Below are 21,701 nucleotides of genomic sequence, written 5' to 3'. Positions count from 1 at the left end.
CGGTGCGATCAAGTCAGTCCGACATACCGTCATACACGCAATTTATTGAGTTCATTCAATATCACGTTAAAGTTCTCGAGCGCTCAAATAAACCTACCTATTCTATTAATAGATCGGACAAATCGAATGTTAGTTCTCGAGGTACCTACAAGTCATTTGTCGCGTGTGAGAACAACGAGTCCACCACCTCGACGCAAAGCGAATGCGCACTGTGTAAGGGTATACATAAAAACTTATATCAGTGCAATAAGTATATGGAGATGGAATCGCCGCAAGCGAGATTCGACTTTATTAAGTCTAAGAACGCGTGCGTAAATTGCCTATCTTTATTCCATACTCTTAGTAAATGTAAGTCTAGATCGTCTTGTGTCCGGTGTCTCCCAGCTAGGAAAAAACACCATTCCAGCTTATGCCGAAATAATAATACGGATACAAACAATAACAATTCGCTGTTAGGCCGCACGCACACAAACACGACGCCCGCTGTAACTGTGGACGTGTCTCCCGCGCCCGCCTCTCTGACTAGTGTTCAATCCACAAGTACTTCGTTACCTACGCACGCTTCGAGCTCGTTCACTACAAATAACCCGCGTTCGAGCGTTTTATTGTCCACCGCGCAAGTTTACGCCCAGCCTTATAATAGTAATAAGAAATTAACTATTCGCTGTTTATTAGATACTGGGTCACAGAACAACATTGTTAGTTATAAATGTTGTAAATTGCTTAATTTGCCTATTACTCCCGTTTTTAATTCATCTATTAAAGGTATAGGTTTAAAATCGCAACCAATACATGGTTATGTTTATTTAAACATAGAATCGCGCGTTTACCCTGTTAATAAGTATCATATTAAGGCTTTAGTTTTAGATTGTCTTACAGACAATTTACCGTCACACTTTATTGAAAATTGTGATATAAGCCATGTCAAAGATTTACCCCTAGCAGACTTGACATGGAACGCACCTGGAGAGATTGACGTAATTTTAGGTGCCCAATTGTTTCCACATATTTATCTAGGCGATAAAATATTATCGGGTAGTAACGTCCCGGCCGCCTTATCAACAACTTTAGGATACGTATTAATGGGAGATTACACGCCGTGCAGTCCCAAACATTTGGATGAATCCTCGTTCTCCGCGCTCGCACTGGAGGATTTAGAAACAAATCTTCAAAAATTTTGGGAACTGGAACAAATTAATGAAAAACCGCATCTCAGCCCCGCAGAAACAGAATGCGAGAATTTATACCGCGCTTCCGTCTCTCGCGATGAGAGTGGTCGATACTCAGTCGGTTTACCCTTTTCGCAAAATGCAGCCGAACTAGGTAACTCGCGCTGTGTCGCTCACCGCCGCTTGCTAGCGTTAGAGCGTAAGTTAAAGACGGATCATTCTTTGCGCCTTGCTTATAATGAGGTCATTATGGAGTACATAAAAAAAGGTTACTTAACTGAAGTCTCGGATCGTAGCAATACAGACGAGGGCTATTATATTCCGCACCACGCTGTTATTCGCCCCGAAAAAAGCTCGAGTCGCGTTCGAATCGTGACCGATGCATCGGCTAAAACCGCGGATAGAATCCTATCATTAAATGACGTACTTCATACTGGACCTAACTTACAGGCAGATTTATTTTTACTGTTATTAAATTTTCGATTATTTCCAGTCGCTATGACTGCGGATATAAAGCAAATGTATTTACAAATTGAAATTTTGCCACGCGATCGTAGGTATTTAAAAATCCTCTTTAGGTTTGACGCAAATGATAAAATACGCACCTTACAGTTTAACCGCGTACCGTTTGGACTTAAGTCCAGTCCATATTTGGCCATGCGTACTGTACGACAACTGTGCCAGGACGAAGGTGATCGCTTCACGGACGCCGCAAAAATTGCTGAATCTCAATTATATATGGATGACCTTGTGCATTCAGCTACTAACGATCAAATCGCTATAACATTGTCGCAAGAATTAATCGAGTTGTTCAAATTAGGTTCCTTTGAGTTGATCAAATGGTCAAGTAACTCGTCAACGCTTTTGGACAGTCTTCCAGACACGCATCGCGCTTCGGTGAACTTTACCGACCGCAATAATACCACAAAGGTCTTAGGGCTGTCTTGGGAGCCCAGTGAAGATGTTTTTCGCATGACTATTTCAAAAATCGACCACAAATGCACCAAACGCACAATTTTATCCCTCGTAGCTAGATTGTTCGATGTTTTAGGATTAGTCGCGCCAGGTATCTTGTACGCTAAACTATTGATCAAAGATCTCTGGCTCCAAAAAATCGACTGGGATGAAACTCCTTCCGAAGATATAATTAAAAAGTACTTAGACTTGGTCCACGACTTTTCAGTACTTCCAAATTTAAAAATACCGCGTCACACTGGTATCACCGAAGGATGCATAGTAAATATAGTCGCCTGTAGTGATGCTAGTTTAAATGGCTATGGCTGTGTGATTTATTTACATGTTACTGATGCTTTCGGTAATATACGCGTTAATTTATTGTGCTCAAAATCGAAAGTTTCGTCTACCAAAATAACAACCCTCGCTAGATTGGAATTATGTGCCGCGCTTTTAATGTCAAAATTGGTTAAGGTCGTAAAAGATACATATTCCTCCCGCATTCCTATTGAAGGAATTTTTGCGTTTTCCGATTCCACTGTAGCTCTGTCATGGATAAAATCTTCGCCTCATAGGTGGAATACTTTCGTTAGCAACCGCGTCGCGCAATGTCAAGAAAATTTAGACCCACAACATTTCTACCATGTTGCGGGAATCGAAAATCCAAGTGACTGCTTATCACGTGGTATTTTGCCATCGCAGTTACTCTCGCACCCTCTTTGGTGGAACGGCCCAGAATGGCTTCGCGACTCGCCATCGGAATGGCCAATAAATAAGTTCTCGCCTACCAAAGACGATCAATTACCGGAATTCAAATCAACCGCTTTAATAACAACCGATGTTCAATGTGAACAACCGATATTATATGTTTTATCGCAACGCTTTTCCTCATGGAATAAACTTATTCGCTCCGCTTCTTATGTATTACGCTTCGCACGACTTCTACCGCCGACCGGAGAAGTTGACAAATTTAATTCTGTTGAAAACGCAATAATAAAGGACATTCAAAAGGTTCACTTCTGCGATGAAATCACGCGATTAAAAAATAAAAAATTACCTTCAAAGAAATTGCAAAGGCTAGCCGTGTTTTTAGATAATGACGATATTTTACGAATTGGAGGTCGGCTTTCTAAATCGGATTTACCTTACGAATCGAAACACCCCGCACGTCTTCCGAAACATGATCATGCGGTTAACTTGATCATTGATCATTATCATTCGCGCAATTGTCACACCGGGCCTAGTCTTTTAATGTCCCTTATTCGACAACGATTTTGGATATTAGACGCTAGGACAATCATTAGGTCTAGAGTGCACAAATGTAACACGTGTTTCCGAGTAAAACCCGTGCATCCTACGCCAATAATGGCTGATCTTCCCTCTTATCGTCTGCAAGAAGCGAAAGCCTTTATGCACACAGATGTGGACCACGCAGGTCCACTTCGTGTAACACCAACGCGCCGCCGCGGTTATCAGTCGCAAAAAGCTTATATATGCTTATTTGTATGCCTTGTGACAAAAGCCGTTCATATTGAGCTTTCGTCAGATTTAACTACTGACTGTTTTCTCATGGCTGTAAAAAGATTTTTAGCACGCAAAGGTCCGATTTCCTGTTTTTACAGTGACAATTCTGGAACTTTCCTTAAAGCCAAATCGCAGTTGAACGAAGTATATTCACTTCTGAATAGTTCCGATTATAAAAATAAGTTAAACCTTGAATTACAAATTAATCGCATTGAATGGAAAAATATTCCCCCTCAGTCCCCTCACTTTGGATCTATGTGGGAAAGTAATATAAAATGTGTCAAAACACATTTATATCGAGTCATCGGTAATCAGCTTCTTACCTACGAGGAGTTAATTACAGTGCTAACGCAAATTGAATGCATGCTAAACTCGCGCCCGCTTTGTTTAATATCGTCAGATCCGCATCCTGAAATTTTAACGCCGGCCCACTTCTTAATGTCTACTCCGCTACAATATTTTCCAGCAGCGCCTTTACCTAGCGAACGCCCTAACCTCGTACAGCGAAAAAGACTACTAGATAGCTTAGTTCAGTCTTACTGGAAGAAATGGCGCTTAGAATACTTACACACTTTACAAGTTAGGCAAAAGTGGTGTACACCTGATAGTCCGGTTAAAGTAGGTACGGTAGTTTTAATTGGGCATGATGATTTACCGCCTTTACAATGGCCGCTAGGAATAATTACGAAGGTTTATCCTGGGGCTGATAATGTGGTTCGTGTTGCTTTAGTTAAAACCGAATCTGGCGAATTCAAACGTCCGGTTGTAAAACTTTACCCACTTCCAACGCAATAAACGCATTGTAATTTATAAAAAGTAATAGAATAAGTAGATATAGGTACTTTAGTATTTAACTTGATTAATTTGATGTACTTAAATATAATTTCTTTACCGCTATTTTATTAGATTTATAAATAAACTTTATCTTATTTTGTTAGATTAATTATCGCTCGCGCAAATTATTGCAATAATTATGAAGTATTGGACTTCGTCAACGCGGGGAGTATGGTTGTGCAATGAGAAACCTGGAAATTATTACGCAGAATATTGTTTAATACACCTATTACTAGAAAGAATCATTGTACCGTTTTCTTTAGTTAATTCATTCATAGCTCCCTAGATGACGCTATATAGGTGTTGCATCGCGGCAAATCGCGCGCACACACGCTCCCGTCATAGGAGCACCTGTCAACGCTATATGTAAAAACGCAGTCTGAAAAACGACACGCTAACATCCGCTCGCGCGCAGGCCACCTATGGCCTTGCATTGGTACCAGCACGAAAATCTAGAAACGCTCTCACGCATCCCTAAGGCTGATTCAAGGAGTCCTGGAGAATTTCATAAGAACAGGTCAGTGATTTCTTCCTTGTATATATCTGTTTTAGGCATTATTTTGTTGTTTTTTCTAGGTCTTTTGTTGCACATACCATTGCCGCTAATTCCATACTATTGCAGTATAATTATTATAATTAATTTCGCACACGCACCCAAGGATCAGTGACTATTTACACGTCGCCGATCCAACTTTGTCCTTTGAGTAGGTACCATAGAGCTCGGATATTTCGAATATTCGAAATTTATATAGGCTTCCATAATAATAAATATATATCTAAATATATAAAAAGAAAAGGTGACTGACTGATCTATCAACGCACAGCTCAAACTACTGGACGGATCGGGCTGAAGTTTGACATGCAGATAGCTATTATGACGTAGAAATCCGCTAAGAAAGGATTTTTGAAAATACATCTCCTAAGGGGGAAAATAGGGGTTCAAAATATATTTCGATTTATTTATTTATACTTTATTGCACACAACACAAGTAAACATATTAAAAACATCCAAGGATCTTAATCTAATAGCTGTAGCATGCAAAGGCGGCCTTACTGCTAAAGCGAGTAGTCCACGCGGACGATGTCGCAGGAATAATCATCTAGTTTAATGGGTATATTTTACTAGTACCTACCTACCTACAGTACTTACCTAATTGAATTTCAAATCAAAAAAATTACTCGACTTTTAAAAATTAAGTAAATTGTTGTTTAACCATTTTTTATTTAATGACAATTAGTGTGCAGCTAGGCAGCAATGCCGCGCAGCAATGTAGCAGAACATTGCTGCCTGGCTCGGAATGTAATCTCATATAAGCTCATAGAGATTGTATGGGGACCAGTATTAGTGCCGCGACAGCAATGTTGTGCCATCACTGCTGCGTGCAGCGTAGTTCGGAATCATACCTTTAATCAGTTCGCTTGTATAGTGTCGGGGTTCGAAATTCGAAAACCTTCAATTACCCCATCGCCTCACGAAGCAAATTCACTCAAGGTGCGAAAGCCTTTTTATTTTACTCGAGCTTATATTTACGAGTACAAATTTTATGCCACGTATAACTTTATGCGTTGCCGTAATATCGAAATGGCACTTTATATTGCTATCAAATATTTTTGTGATTGTTTGCAAACGTTATGGAAATAAATAATATGTTTTTATGGCACTTTGCGTAAATTTATTCGCTAGTTACATGCTTGGATGGTATTGTCATGTAATATTACCAATTCGATACGTTTTGCAGCAACCATGCAGAATACAAAATAGTTTGCCAAAGGAACTTAGCAAATCATCATCATCATCAACAACCCATCAGCGGAGCAGTTTAGAGCACAGGTTTTCTTTCAAAATGGGAAGAGTTTAGGCCATAGTCTACAGCGCTGACCAAGTGCAGATTAGCAGACTTCACACACCGCAGGAAACATTATGAAGAACTCTTAGGCATGAGGATTCCCTCATGATGAAGGAATACAGGAAGGATAAAAAGTAGCCTATGTGCTAATCCAGGGTATAGTCTATCTCTATTCCAAATTTCAGCCGAATCCGTCCAGTAGTTTTTGCGTGAAGGAGTAACAAACATACACACACACACACACACATACAAACTTTCGCCTTTATAATATTAAGTCGGGATGTGAGCGACATTGCCTTTGCCTAGAGTTGAATTAAAAAGAAAAGAAAATTGGCGGCAAGAAAAGCGAGGCTATTGACTCGAAACAGAAAATATTGGAATTTATTACTATGTTTTCAGTTAATTTTAGTTTAGTTAAAGTTAATACTTTACAACTATAGTTGAAGTTCCTTAAGACGATGGAATAACGTCAGTTCTTATGAGTTGAGGTTATTTTTATTACATGTAACTGTATAAAACAGATATTTTATTAAACTCTCTTCACTGGTTGAATAAACAGGTCTATGTTAGTGCTATAGATTTTGGCTTAAAGAAAATTGAACGCTACATTGAAGTCAGGTATAATAAATCCTTCATATTGTTCTACACACAACGGATAAACTTTAAAATTGTTCCCCCGTTGTCGTCTATTATACGCTCGTAAAATCAATTCGCACCTGGCTAGGTGGTAAAATTCCAAAATGGCTGTTCTATAATCTATTCGTAAACCCAAGCGGTTTTTCAGTATTGCAACATTATTATCGGATGCTGTGAAAAAGCTGTGATAGCCTTGTGGTTAGAACGTCCGCCTTCTAGTCGGAGATCGGGGTTCGATCCCGGACACGCGCCTCTAACTTTTGGGAGTTATGTGCGTTTTAAGTAGTTTAATGTCACTTGATTTAACGGTGAAGGAAAACATCGTGATGAAACCTGCATATACAATGAACCAAAAGCTTAATTTGCTGTAATCCGCTGAATCAGGTCGAATCTGTATGGTGCAACATGCCGCATGCGAAATGCATGCTGCATGCAGACAAGCAATACGCACCACCACCACGCATCACCACAAATCCCAAACACACTCGACGCACGTTTCGCCCCGACACCGGAGCATCCTCAGGAGATGTAGACCTTACAATGCACAATTGCAAATTGGGATTTGTGTGGTGCTGCGTGGTGGTGGTGCGTATTGCTTTCCTGGTGGCTGCTTCTTCCTGCATGTTTAGCAGTGGGAGGGCGGCGGTGCATTTCGCATGCTGCATGTTGCACCATACAGATTCGACCTATTTCAGCGGATTACAGCAAATTAAGCTTTTGGTTCATTGTATATCATGGACTTCCGCAAAGTAACGGCTTCTTCTATACAACGAAACCTGCATACTTGAGAGTTCTCCATAATGTTTTCAAATTATTACCAATCCACACTTGGCCAGCGTAGTAGTCTATGGCAATATATCAAAACCTTCACCTTCTCATTCTGAGAAGAGACCCGTGCTTACTAGTGAGAAAAATGTACTAATCAGATTGTGGCTTCAGTAAGCATCTTTTGGCGGTCTTTCATAAAACCCCTTACTAGAAAAGTTGTTGTGGAAAAATGTGAAAAATATTTTGGAATATTTTTCCTTTGTTAACTTATCAATGCGATTGAAATACTCTCTTGTTATCTATCGAACTAAAGGTAACCTACTTTTTTAGCTTAGCCGAATTTGCACATTTCCAAAAGCGAGTCCTAACTTGTCCTAAATTTCTCGTTGCGCAATCTATTTGCTTTGCAAATTCGATTGCCTCACAAATGGCTGCAATCGTTAAAAAAAAAAAAGATTCCGACGAATTGAGAACATCCTCCTTTTTTGAAGTCGGTTAAAAAGAAGTGTCCACCCTGATGTGTTAGACAATTAACACGGAATAGGTACAGGCTTTTAGGACTGCCTTATTTTGGACATTTTACAGTAAAATTTCTGTCGCCAGTGGAAATTGACATTTTGCACAACTCACCATTATTGTACTGCTAGATGATATGCCCGCGACTTTATCTAAGTAGAATGGAACTATGGAATTTCTGATCTAGTCTGGTGGGAGGCTTCGGCCATGGCTAGTTACCACCCTACCGGTAAAACCGTGCCGTCAAGCGATTTACCGTTCCGGTACGATGCCGTGTAGAAACCAAAGGGGTGTGGGTTTAAGAAAAAATCGCTTCTATCTTAGACTGCATCATCACTTACCACCAGGTGAGATTGCAGTCAAGGGCTAACTTGTATATGAATAATAATAATTAAAAAACACAGGATACATTAGTAAGTAGGTTTAACGCGTAAAATTTAACTGCTCACACGCCATTTTAACTTTTAGTGTCAAATTTCATGTCAAAAGTATGATTTTAGTCCTTATTTTAAAGGTGAACCGTACTTTTGAATTGACAGTTGACCCATAGAGTTAAAATGGCGCGTAAGGAGTCATTTTGTACGTCTATATGTAAGTAGGTACCTACTAAAAACTCGTTTGCTCGGCGTTCACTTAGGCCGGTGTAGCAAAGGGCACTCACTGATTTCACATCGTCAATATGAGTGAATTTCGAAATAAAATAAGTACGTACTGGTACTAAAAACCTCCTCAGCTCAGCGAGCGCGTAGGCAATACGCGCGTGAGCTTCGGCCGGAGTGGCGAAGGCGCTGATCTCGACGTGAAGCTCGTCCGACAGGTGGGCGAACTTCGGGTCACCGGATACACGGAGCTCTTCCTCCTGATACAAGAAGCAATTTTGATTAATACTCATAGCAAATGGGTATTTTCCTACTTTTGAACTTGATAAATATCATTACTTTATTATAAACTAGGATAAAAAAATGACGTACGCTGAAAAAAATATCCAACAAACATTTACAAAGTTACAGGCATTTTAATTTTGGAGTGGGAGGGTCTTCTATCCCTTTCTCGCAAAACGAAAATTTGTATGAAACCGCACGAAGCTACTATGGCATTAGTAAGGTGTGACGTCAAAATGCTATATCGCTATAGGTATATCTCTCTAATCAGAAGTATTTAAATGCTTATAACTTTTTTGTTATTTGATCGATTACTTAGTTTTTTCAGTTTACGTCATTATTTTTATCCTAGTTTATAATACAGTAATAAAAAAATTGGAGTCAAATACCCAAATGTGAAAGGTTGTGGTAGAAGGCCTAGTGGTCAAAATATCAACCTTGTATTAGAGGGGCCGGGAGTTCGATTCCGAGCACGCAACTCTAACTCTGCAAAGCGAAGCTATGAGCGTTTTAAGAAATTAAATATCTATCACATGCTTCAATGGTGAAGGAAAACATCGTGAGGAAACCTGCATGCCTGAGAGTTCTCCACAATGTTCTCAAAGGTTTGCCAATCCGTATTTGGCCAGCGTGATAGACTATGGCCAAACTCTTCACATTCTGAGAAGAGACGCATGCTCACTACAGAAAAAAGTAATCAGATTGTGGCTCAAGTAGATACCTTTTGGCGGTCTTTCATAGAACCCCGTCCTAAAACTGCCATCTTGCACATGGTGTCTTCCTGCAGCCTCTTCAAAGAGTTGCCTTTCGGCCCCAATAGCTTTCCCACGAAATTAAACTGTAACAAAAATTATCAATTTATTCTTTTTTAATTTTTTTTTTAATTTTTCTCTCCGTAAGAACCATCCTCGTACTTCAAGGAATATTATAAAAAAAGAATTAGCGAAATCGAACAGCTGAACGTTCTCGAGATTATACTAATTAGACTACCTATATGGGCCGACGCATACCTACCCACGGAGTGGAGTGGAGCTAAGTCTTTTTGATAACAACTTAAACTCAGTCTTATTTGCTTTGTCAGGCAGTTAAATTTATTTAAGTTACTTTTAATTTTATTTTATTGGTTTGCCAAGGGATAATATACATATAAAACAAAAATTACAATGCACAGAGAGTAAAAAATTAGTGCACACCCAATTACTGGCAAACCGGCATGCATTTTTGTAATAGTTATACAAAACAGGCTAATATACAGCAGACCTTAAATAATAATCAAAGCAGCAGACAGAAAGACAGACATACTTTCGCATTTATAATGTTAAGTATGGTACAGAAAATAAAGTTGACAACAATTCAGGGTACAAATGACAAAATTGGTTCCAAAAAGTCGGAAGATAGATAAGATATTCCATCGTCGCCTATAACACAATCCGTCCAATTTGATTCCACTGATCTCATAAAATCAATCAGACCCTCAATATGTCCCCAATTCTGAAATTGTGGATTGTTGGGCGAAACTCATTTCCGGGCGCTGCCCCAACATGACGCAGCCCGCAGGGGACACGATAATAATTACCTATCTCGAACATTTTTTCTAACATTTGACCTGTATTACGTCGTTAGGAGTTTTCAATAATATTTTTAACGTGTTGTAAGAGGGTCCTTTATAACAATTTATATTCTATCCGACTGTCCGACGAAAACGATTGGTACTTAATGTGTTTAGATTAGTTCGTTGTTTTAAGGCAAAATAGGCTGACTTTAACTGCTCTTCTTCTATTTCTATAATACATTCGTTTTAATCTTCCAAGTGTTGCTTAGTGTTGCTGGAGTGTGATCGGAATGAATCATTCAGGTTAAGTTTGTGTAATATTTTGGATTCTAATTTAAATATTTTTAATTGTGTTACCTTTCTTTCTTTCCCTACGAGTGATGAGGCCAAGTTATTATATAAGCTAGTTAAAAATTATTTTAAGATTAGAGGGTAAGATTTTGGTGATTTTGTTTATTGTTTACGTTACGAAGCGACATAGTCACTGTGACTAAGCTTCAAAATAAAGAGAGAAAAAAAAGGTGTTGCTTAAAATATAGGTAATTTAAAAGAGCAGTTGGAGTTTTTATTTTTTATTTCTGGGCGCCTGCCCCAACATGCCGCTGTCCGCAGGGGACATGATAATAGTTACCTATCTCGAACAATAATTTTTCTAACATTTGCTGTAGTTGTCATACGTCGTTGGTTATTGGTAGTTTTCCATATCATTTTTAACATATCTTACACCCGAATCTACTCGTGTTTAGTCGACGTTAGCCCGGGCGTTAGTAGACGTCACAACGAGCGGTGTGGGCAGGGCGCGCGCGGCGCGCAGTCTCAACCGCGACGCGTGCGCGAACTGACTCCTTGAAAAAGGACCCCGGATGGGTTCGAAACTAGTCTGGCTAACGTCGACTAAACACGTGAGTATAGTCGGGTGTAAGATATGTACAATATGGAAATCACTCACGATAGTTTAAACGCTAAAATATTTTTAACGTGGAGTAAAATGTCCTTTATTTACTAACTATAATATAATTAAATTTATTTCTGTATAATATAACACACTAGATAACAAATATTAACAATTACATATTAACTGTTTTTTTTAATTATTTTGATTTTTAATAAACTAACTTTTATTTAAGGAAGAAAGTACACTAAATAATAATTTAAAAAAAATTATGGGTTGTATGAATGTTTTGTATGAAAGGTTAACTAATAAGTGCCTAACTAATTGATTTTTACAAGTCTAAAAATCTATCAACCGTGTAAGGTCGATGATCTTTGTCAGCCCTAGCACAGACTACGGTCTATTTGGGCTGCAATTTGCAAACACCAGTCCTCAGTTTTTAATTTTTAACTAGTGCTTTGGTCTAAGAGTCTAAATTTCCGGAAACATGTAACCGATACATGTAAGAGAGCGTATCGGAATTTGGGTTTTGTCCTAAGACAAGCGAATGCGTTCACTAACATCAAGGCGTTGCGTGCTTTGTATGAAGCCCTGGTGAAAAGCCATCTGGAATGCAACGCATCCATATGGTCACCGGGTGAAGCTAAGTACAAAGTGATGCTGGAACGCATTCAAAATAAATTTTTAAGGTTTATGTACCTAAAGTTGTACGGAGTGTATCCGGGATACCCGTTGCTGTATCCCACTCTGTTTGTCATGGGCATGGTGGGATACAGTAGACTGGAATTAAGAAGAGAGGTATCCCTGGCTGCATACATATTTAAGGTGCTAAGAGGGAAGGTGCATAACCCTGCTGTTCTGCAGGAGTTACGCTTTTGTGTGCCGAACGACAGTGGGTCACGCAGACGCAGGCCTCCACTGCTGGCGCAACCGCGCGCTCGCACTTGCCTGCGGCAGCGGGCGCCGCTCACGCGCGCGACTTGCACGCTCAACTCGGTAGCTGAACACATCGACCTGTTCAGCTGCTCACTGGGCGAGTTCATAAGGGCCACAACATTTTTGTTAAGTTTTTAAATAAAGTAGGGTTATGTAAGTTTTAGTCAGTTAGTTGTAAATAGTAAAAAGTATGTAATAGGTAATAAGTAGATATAAATAATTTAAGTTTACTTAGCTATCGCATTAGGTTAGCCTGTAAGGATAGTTTTAAGTTGTGAAATAAATAAATAAAAAAAAAAAAAAAAAAAAAAGAGTGTGGTGTAAAATGTTCACTTTTCATTAATTGTATAAAAAAAAATATTTTCATAAACGTATGATTTTTTAAAGATTTTTTATAAATATGACTTCTTTGATTTTCCGGGTTAAAAAGTAGGTAGTTTATATCTGACTCCGGATTCGCATTTATAATAAGAAAGAAAGAAATGTTTTACATAATTTATTATCAAATTTTCAATATAAGATGTAATAAACAAAGGAAGATACGCGAGATGGAACAAATTGCAAAGATTCACTGAAAGGCCGGAGGCTACGCTAAGTTATTGAATATGTACACAGACGTGAATTTATTACGAGAATAACAAATAGGAAGTACCATTCTATATATCATACCAAGGAAGTATAGGTATTCTATAATTTTCACTGAGGCGGCTCGTGTACTAGGGGGTGCGGGTTGCCTGACAGTGCAGACCAATTCCATTTGGTGCAGTCGTTCAGAAGTTATATGCGTGTAGGTACTAGGTACATACATTTCGGCGGTTCATATTTATTTATACAGAAGAAGATGATATTCTGATTGTCCTAACACTTGGTCTAGATCAAGCAAAACAAATCTACGGGCTTGACGTCAAGATGCGTGCTCGCTGCACCCGTCAAGCGGCTTGAGGTAAGGCACACGATTATAATGGTAAATACAGAGTGACCTGACTGCTGTGCCACCTATAAAACGTGTATTTGCAATAATAAATTATGATTATGATTATATGATTATGGCGATCAGCGGTAAGCGAGTGTGTAGTTTCGATAGTTTTGTCGCCGGGCTATACGCGAGTGTGCAAGTGCGACGAGCGATTACTCGCGTCATTCGCCCGCGGTCGCTCAGTCCCTGTGCAAACCTGCGTGCGCTTTACACGTGTTCAAGCGAGCGAGCATCGCTGAGCGAATTTATTATTGAAAGCTCGTCGCTCAGCGACAAAACTAGTACAGTGACTCGTCGCCGGCAGTGTGAACAGTCAGAGAGTAACTTTTGATATATGCATCTCTTTCGTTTACACGGATTATACATTTATTGTGCGTTTCTTGAGAGAGAAAATCGCCGATAGTTAGACGTTTTCTCGCCGGCGCGGTCGGACCACTGCCTTATAGACGTGAAGCATGTTAATGCTTGACTCAAGCATCAAGCAAGATGGTCAAAACGCTTGACTCAAGCAAAATCTACGTGCTTGACGTCAAGCCGCTTGACCATCTCGGGAGCTCTTTACAATCAGGTAAGATCGCAGTCAAACGCCAGAGGGAATTAAATACATCACTCCAATTCGTTATCGCAATTTTCCGAACATACGTCTGCCATGAACTACGGAATCTAATTCAGTATCCCGGACGGAGCTGTCCGTTTCCCTTTGTCCCTTGTGGTCCAAAGAGCAAGGAAGCCTTTGAAGGGGAGGCAGGATATATATATAGTTTCCCTGTGCCAAACAATCAGCCAAACGGGTCAGAACACATGATCGGGAAACGGATAATGGGGGAAAACGTGGACATGGGGCTGTCGATGGATGTTCAGAACCTGTGCCAAGAACCTTGGAGCACGGACCGACAGCGTATGATTTTGGCTTGTAAGCCCGTGCGGTTGGTATTTTTTACATGTTGAGATGTTACTACATATTATATACCTAAGTAGGTACTTCCAGTAAAAAATAATTCACCCTAGATAATCAGGCATATTGCAGTGATACCAAATTACCAAAATATCACACTTCACACTAATAATATTATAAATGTAAAAGTTTGTATTTGTATGTGTGTGTGTGTGTGTATGTTTGTTATTTTTTCACGCAAAAACCAGTAACTTCACACATGGCTACTTTTTATACCGAAAAATCAAAGAGTAAAAACCAGATCCCACGCGGGGGAAGTCGCGGGTATCATTTATAGTTGTTTATAATTTAAAAATTATTCTATTGTGTAAAACTTGGCGGTCAAATTAACTGTAACTAACCGCCTGTTAGCAACTAAACCTAAGCACTTCCCTACTGAATAAAAAATCTGAGATCCGGCAATTTCAGATTTTTCTGTAACGGATGACACCGAGAATGCTCTCAGACGTGCTAGTTGATGTATGTACTCGTACGTGGCCTGATTTTGTAGCTTTCGTGTGGAAATTAACGTCTACAAGTGAGCTTAAAATATTACTAGAGCCTTTATAGCTTGTACGACTATAAAATTTGGGATAAGTGCTTACTTGGGCTATAAAATCGGTCTCGAGGGGAAAGCTTGGGTTAACATTGGTTTTTTGGTCTAATAAATACTGGATTGGATGCATTTACATTTTAGTTAAAGTAAAAAGGAAGTATTTATAAACATTCATAAGACTTAATTTTTTTGATATCTCGTGGAAGTTCTTGATTTTCCAGGATAAAAAGTAACTTAAGTACTTTTTACATTCATGCAAAAATTACATCAAAACCGTTGTGACCTGTGTTGCCAGTGATGACATATGGATCCAAGACATGGTAGCTAACTATGGGCCTCATAAGAAAGCTCAGAGTCACTCAGCGGGCGATATGGAGAGAGCTACGCTTGGAGTTTCTCTATGTGAACGAATCAGAAATGAGGAGATCCGTAGGAGAACTAGAGTAACCGACGTAGCTCAACGGGTTGCGAAGCTGAAGTGGCAATGGGCAGGGCACATAGTTCGTAAAACCGATGTACGTTGGGGTCCCAAGGTGCTGGAATGGCAACCTCGCACCGGAAGACGCAGTGTTGGAAGACCTCCCACTAGGTGGACGGACGACATCAGACGACTCAAGCGAGCGCAAGAACGTGGCGTGTGGAAGTCCCTACAAAAGACCTATGTCCAGCAGTGGACCTCTATTGGTTGATGATGATGATGATGTTGTGGCCTGATTAAAAAACACAATTTATCATTATAATATTAGTAGGGATATTCAGAATTTTTTCAAGAGTCCAATAACTTTGTTCACCCTAGAGAGCTCGCCAAATGTCTTAGCTCGCCAACGAACTGTCTCAAAATTGTTATTAACTTTGACAGAGACACAATAAGCCCTATTTTCGAACCATCCCCTTGGGTACTCAGTCACGCAATCGCTTGTAGAACATCAATTAATAACTCGTCCACTGAATCCCGGGATCAGATCTCAGGCGGCTGTCCGCTCCCCAGTTGCCCCATTAGTGTAATTGGCCGTGGAATATTCCAAGGGTTTTCATACAAAAAGGGTCACTGCAGGAGTTTAACGCACCTGTCACTTTGAGAAAATCAGGCGATGGCCTCTGTAAAGCAGTATGGCTGTGTTCCTAAAAGTTGGCCTTAGATTCGGTTTCTGGATGGTCGGCTTACTTATATGTTTTAGGAAGTTATTGCATTGGTGAGATAGATGGACAGATATCAAGCAAGTTGTGGAAAAGCGGTATTTGAGGGTGCATTGAAGAGTGCAAGAGATCTATGTCAAGCACTCTTTCTGAGTTTTGTGCGCTAACAACTAAAATCACGGGAACGTCATATTACCAGAGAGTACTACATAATGTTTTCAAAGGTGTCTGAAGTCTACCAATCCGCATTACTAGCATGACGGACTTAAGCCTAAATTCTTCTCATTCTGTGAGAAGACTCATGCTCATAAGTCAGCTTGCGACGGGATGAGATAATGGTGATGTCAAGAAGTGAATGTTTAGCAATTGTGATGATGAAATTGCGGATTGCCACAGGTCCAGTCTGGAGGTTTCAACCAGCAAAAACGGTAGCGACTTTGAAAGCGTCTCGGGCGATGCCGTGTAAAGGATAACTTGATCATTAAATGCCGCGATCCGGATCCGGATTTGGCCAACGTGGTGGACTCAAGACAACGCCTCAAACTCTTCTTATTTTAAGAGAAGACCGGCAAGTCCCATAATAAATATTATTAAAATTGATGGTTAAGGAATCATCAATTTTAATATCTTATAAAAGATTTAAAAACGTGTTGTTTCCTGGGGAATCTATCATATTTTAATATAACAGACAGCCTGTGGCAGACAAACTTCTTTACTGCCAACAAAAACAAATATTCAAATGACGGATTTAACCAAATACCCGTCTGAATAGTTGAAACAACAAAATAGCCGAGACAGTCGAGTCCTATCACTCAATAAATCATTTCTCTCCAATTCAATTTCGGGGTTTGTCGTGTATCTAGTTAGCCTTGAACCCAGGGTTGAGGTTGGGTACACCGGGGTCCGGGCGGAGGAAATCATTTCTCTTTGTCCCTTGCGGCTCTGTTCTGGTGATCGAACTGACGGTCTCGAGCTCGATACGAATTTTGTTTATCAGAGCTTAGAGCTTGTTATACACATTATCAGTTCGGCACATTCGATTCGGCAATTCGTACTGAATAACAAAACCGACCAGCAGGGCCATCTTTAACCTATTGGAGGCCCTGGGCACATTAGAATAATTGGGCCCCTATGACCATGACAGCTGAGTAGTGGGTCGGGGGTAAACAAGAAGGATCGAATATAAGTCAGTCTTGACTATAGTTAATTATCTCTATGGTCCTCTGTTTGAGTGGGCCTTTTTGACCTTTGATTTTATCGAAATAAATATGTTTTTCGGTAATAAAATATCGGTCGGTCGGATATAGTTTGGTTATCTGGCAGGGACTAGTGGGCCCCTATCTATCGTGGGCCCTGGGCAAGTGCCCAGTGGGAAAGATGGGCCTGCCGACCAGTAGGGTTAGTATTCAAACATTAATTTTTTATGCATCAGCCCGTTTACTGCGAGCGTGAGTTCACTCTTTTAAAAATGTAGTTTTGAGTGCGCGCAATGTAGGCTACGGGCCAATCTTTCGATTTCTGGTTTTCCTGCTATTGTTGAAAATTGTTAAAAGCCTCTTCTTGAAATTTCAACCTTAACAAATATAGTTTAGAACAGTAAGTAATTTTTCATCTTACTCGCTCGGAAAGAATCCCTTTGCCCTTTGAAATCTGAGTGGAAAGTGGTAATTTTGCTCGCTAGCGTGCAGAATTGAACTCTATAAATGAATGAAATCCTATTAGGAAGAATTTATAAAAGAGTTTAATACAGAACAAATCTACTGAATTTAACCACCTTTTATTAACGGTAGGTAATTAACTTAACGGTTAAGTAATCCCAAGACAATACCAGCCAAACGAAGCAAATGGGCTGAAACTCTGATCAAAGCATTCAACAGCTCATATTAATTGATATTCCGCAATTAACTGCTCAATTAAACGCGAAAGGTTAATTATTAGCGGTCGATTTGGTAATTGAAACTTGTAAAAAGGTCCCAAATGCTTAAGAGGGCACAGGTCGGTGCTTTCTTCATACAAACGTAGGAGTTTCTATAAGCCATACTTTTTTTACCAAGATGTAGGGTTTGTAGAATCAGTAAGTAGAATCAGTAAATAAGTACAGTTATTTGTTATTTATTGTTATAAATGTGATACAGTCAAGAGCACTTAAGAGCTATATACTTTGACTTGGGACAAGTCCCATGGGCAGCACAAATCGAAGCTCAGCTAGGGGCTTGGCTCTACTAGAGATCTCATAACTTTTTAACAATGAAGGCATTATGAACTTGTGAGTGTTGGCAACCAAATTTATATGAAATGTTTTTGGTGGGATTTCATTTCTTTTTGGCAGGTAACATTGTCCCATTTTGTATTTTTTTACTATAAACACGATATCAAAGGAAAAGCCATGGAAAAGCTGAGCAGTGTAATGTTTTTGATGTTTTGTTGATTTTTATTTTTTCTTTCATTGTAGGTAGGTGTAAGTATGATTACGGAATTAATTGGCAACTTTACTAAGGTAAAATTTGTACATAAGAGTGTTTACATTAGTAAATTTTGTCGTAAGTTAATCATGTAAGCTACGTTAGTAAAACTTACAGGTGTTTCCGCGGCCTAACGAATAGGTACGGCGCAGTAAAGGAGATAGGAAGACCTGTTTGCTGAGTTTGTTGTGGGCTCTTCTCAGTCCTGTGCGCGTTTGGAACCCTCGTAGCTTTAGTTTTAAGTGCGTATTAATTATCTATATCATATCATCTTACAAATAAAAATTTATGACAATCAGGAAGCGTAAAATTTTACCAATTCTGAATAAATAATTTGAGTTTGAGTTTGAGACCTCCCAGTAGAGCAGCACGCCGGGGAGTGTGGAAAGCTCTACAAGAGATCTATATCCAGTTTTGGATGTCTATTGGTTATTGATTGAATCGACGATTGATCCAAATTACCTCGATTCGTGCCTTGGATGGCACGCTAAGTCAATCAATCCTGGCTATTTATTATTATCACAAATATAATATTTTTCTAATAGAGATCGTATTCTAGTTTAAAAAAAAATATTAGCCATGTTAAATGACTAATACTCCCCTTTCCTCTCCAACGAAGCGTCAAGCTTGTGCTAGGAGTAGGTACGACAATAGTGCAACGGGCGGGGTTTGAACCGTCATCTTCCGGTTTACAGTCCACTCCTTTACCCGTTGAGCTATTGAGGCTCTAAAATCGAGTCGTAAAATCCCTACCATTATATTACGATTAAAGGAAAGGGGTCACATCTCTCAGCAATAAGGAATACGACGCACAGAGGGAAATTCCTTCTTTTAAACCGAGTAAATCTTCATAACGAAGCAACTCGAATATTCAATGAAAAGAAATGAAATCCTCTCAAATATTGATATAACGTGGTATCGCGAAATATGTTTATCCAGTCAGATTCTATATTCCCCGGTCTAAAGCCGTCATTGGAATTCATGCGGTGAGTTGTGTGCACGCCGCCTTAATCGTAAATCAATAAAGAAAGCGGAAACATACGTGTCGATATTGCGGACTTTAACGTGCGTTAAAAAAGTGATAGAATAGATTAAAACTGAACATCATCATCATCCGTAATTAATATAGTTCAGCGGGTTTTGAAGCTGAAGTGGCAAGACAACAGTGGACAGGGTGTGCCCAGTTCGAAAAGCCGATATACGTTGGGGTCTCAAGGGGCTGGAAAGCGCAGCGTTGGAAGATGGACACTAGATGAATGGACGACATCAAACGAGTTGCAGGGAGCCGCAGGATTCAGGCAGCGTAAGACCGTAGCGTGTAGAAGTCCCTACAAGATACCTTTATTCAGCAGTAGCCGTCTATCGGTAAAGCTAATGCGGCAATTCAACTTCGCAATCCGTTGAGCTTGTCAGTTACTCTAGTTCCCCTATGGATTTTCTCATTTCTATTTGAATAACGTAGACAAATTCCAAATATAGCTCTCTCTAATCGCACGCACAACAGACAGAAACGTTTAAGTGGGGAAACCAGCCCCGAGCGGAGAAAGAAGAAAGCTCTCTCTATGGCCCGTTGATTCCTCCAGTATATGCTGAGCAATAAATAGATGAAAGTACAGTCAGATAAGCGTACCTGTCTCGAATTTCTGACCGTATTTTTTGTCATAAAGATGTATTATGGCAAAGAAAAACGCCGATTGTTAAGGATAGGGCTTTTGAGAGCCAATTTGTTACACGCCGAAGGTTTAACGTTAAAAAATGTGTCAGGCATTGCTTCAAAGAGATAAAGATGGGATAAGTGAACTTAAGGAGATTTTTCAACCATTGTTGAAGTTTTGAAACCTTATTCGCGTGCAATATCACTATCTTAGTCTATAATATATAAAACGAACTGACCGACTGACTGACTGACTGACTGATTGATCTATCAAACTCAAACTACTGGACGTATCGGGCTGAAATTTGGCATGCAGATAGCTGCTATGACGTAGACATCCGCTAAGAAAGGATTTTTGAAAATTCAACCCCTAAAGAGGTAAAATAGGGGTTTGAAATTATTTATATAGTCCACGTGAACGAAGTCGCGGGAATAAGTCAGTAAATTATAAATCACAGACGGACAGACAACAAACTGATCCTATAAGGGTTCCGTTTTTCCTTTTGAGGTACGGAACCCTAAAAAGAAAGAAAATGTTCTGAAAAAGTAACTAAAGCTAAACCTTGGGACATAAGCTGACCGAGGTCCGTACCTACTATAAAATGCACTGTTCAAATATCAGTTCAAGCCGAGTGGAAAACAAAGTTAGGTTCCTCACAAACCCAATTCTGTAGAAGTAATGCAAGATATATGAGCAGAATACAAAGTGAGTTTCTTCGTCACCTGTCAAACGACTTAGTTGACTGTACTGTGGGGGTAAACTTACACGAATACGCAAGTCTCGTTATAAATATTTGCTGGGTCAACTGTCATGTCAAAAGTGCGGTTTACCCTCAGAATAAATACCTGTAGATGTAGCCCTATTGTGACTAACTGTTAGAGCGAGATAACTAAATGATAAATGCATTTATTAGGACGTGGCAAATGTTTATGTTTTGTCCTTATCACCGTGGCCACTTTTTTTGTTTGTCAAGATGTATTTTGGACGTGAGATCTTGACAAACAACGTGAAGTGAGGTGTGCCTTTCCAAGTCTTTAACTATACTCATGCAAAAAATCAAGTCAATCCGTTGCTGCGTTGCGACGTGATTGAAGGACAAACCAACAAACCAATAAACCAACAAACTAACAAACAAACACACTTTCGCAGTTCGCATGGCTAAAGATGATTTTTAAGCTAAGTTCCGTGGATGAAAATATCGCACATTGAAAGTGGTATTATCCAATAATTTCCAATTTGAAGTTACAACTATCTGTACCTAAATCTACGAGAAAAAAACATGTCTGTTGTTAAGATCCTTGTCTCTAATTTTTTTTTAATATCATCACTCTACTACATATCTTTTTTCTATACTTTTCTAGATAGGACTAGTGCCCCTTTCCACTTTGTCGTTTTAAGCTTGATTTAATTAATGGCCATACTGAAAAATTTATATTTTGGATTGGGTCACTTTTGTTTTCATAGAGTGATAT

General features: G+C 39.4%; 1 protein-coding gene across 11 annotated transcripts in view; it reads right to left on the bottom strand.

The window, feature by feature from the left end:
• LOC117983826 (KH domain-containing, RNA-binding, signal transduction-associated protein 2-like) overlaps window positions 1–21,701 on the bottom strand; it is a 224,938-nt gene that overhangs the window by 22,694 nt on the left and 180,543 nt on the right. For all 11 annotated transcript variants that reach the window (XR_011236947.1, XR_011236948.1, XM_069499793.1 and 8 more), the window contains 2 exons: window positions 9,851–9,967; window positions 8,961–9,107 (listed from right to left, as the gene is read on the bottom strand). Coding sequence is in view for 9 of the 11 variants with exons in the window: in XM_069499793.1 (XP_069355894.1) it covers window positions 8,961–9,107; window positions 9,851–9,967 (264 nt within the window). In the remaining 2 variants the exon portion in view is untranslated. The remainder of the gene's footprint in view (window positions 1–8,960; window positions 9,108–9,850; window positions 9,968–21,701) is intronic.

The sequence above is a fragment of the Maniola hyperantus genome, chromosome 7, assembly GCF_902806685.2.
Source record: "Maniola hyperantus chromosome 7, iAphHyp1.2, whole genome shotgun sequence".
NCBI lineage: Eukaryota > Metazoa > Arthropoda > Insecta > Lepidoptera > Nymphalidae > Maniola > Maniola hyperantus.
Note: the sequence above shows the minus strand (reverse complement) of the source record. Positions and strands in the feature narration are given on the sequence as shown.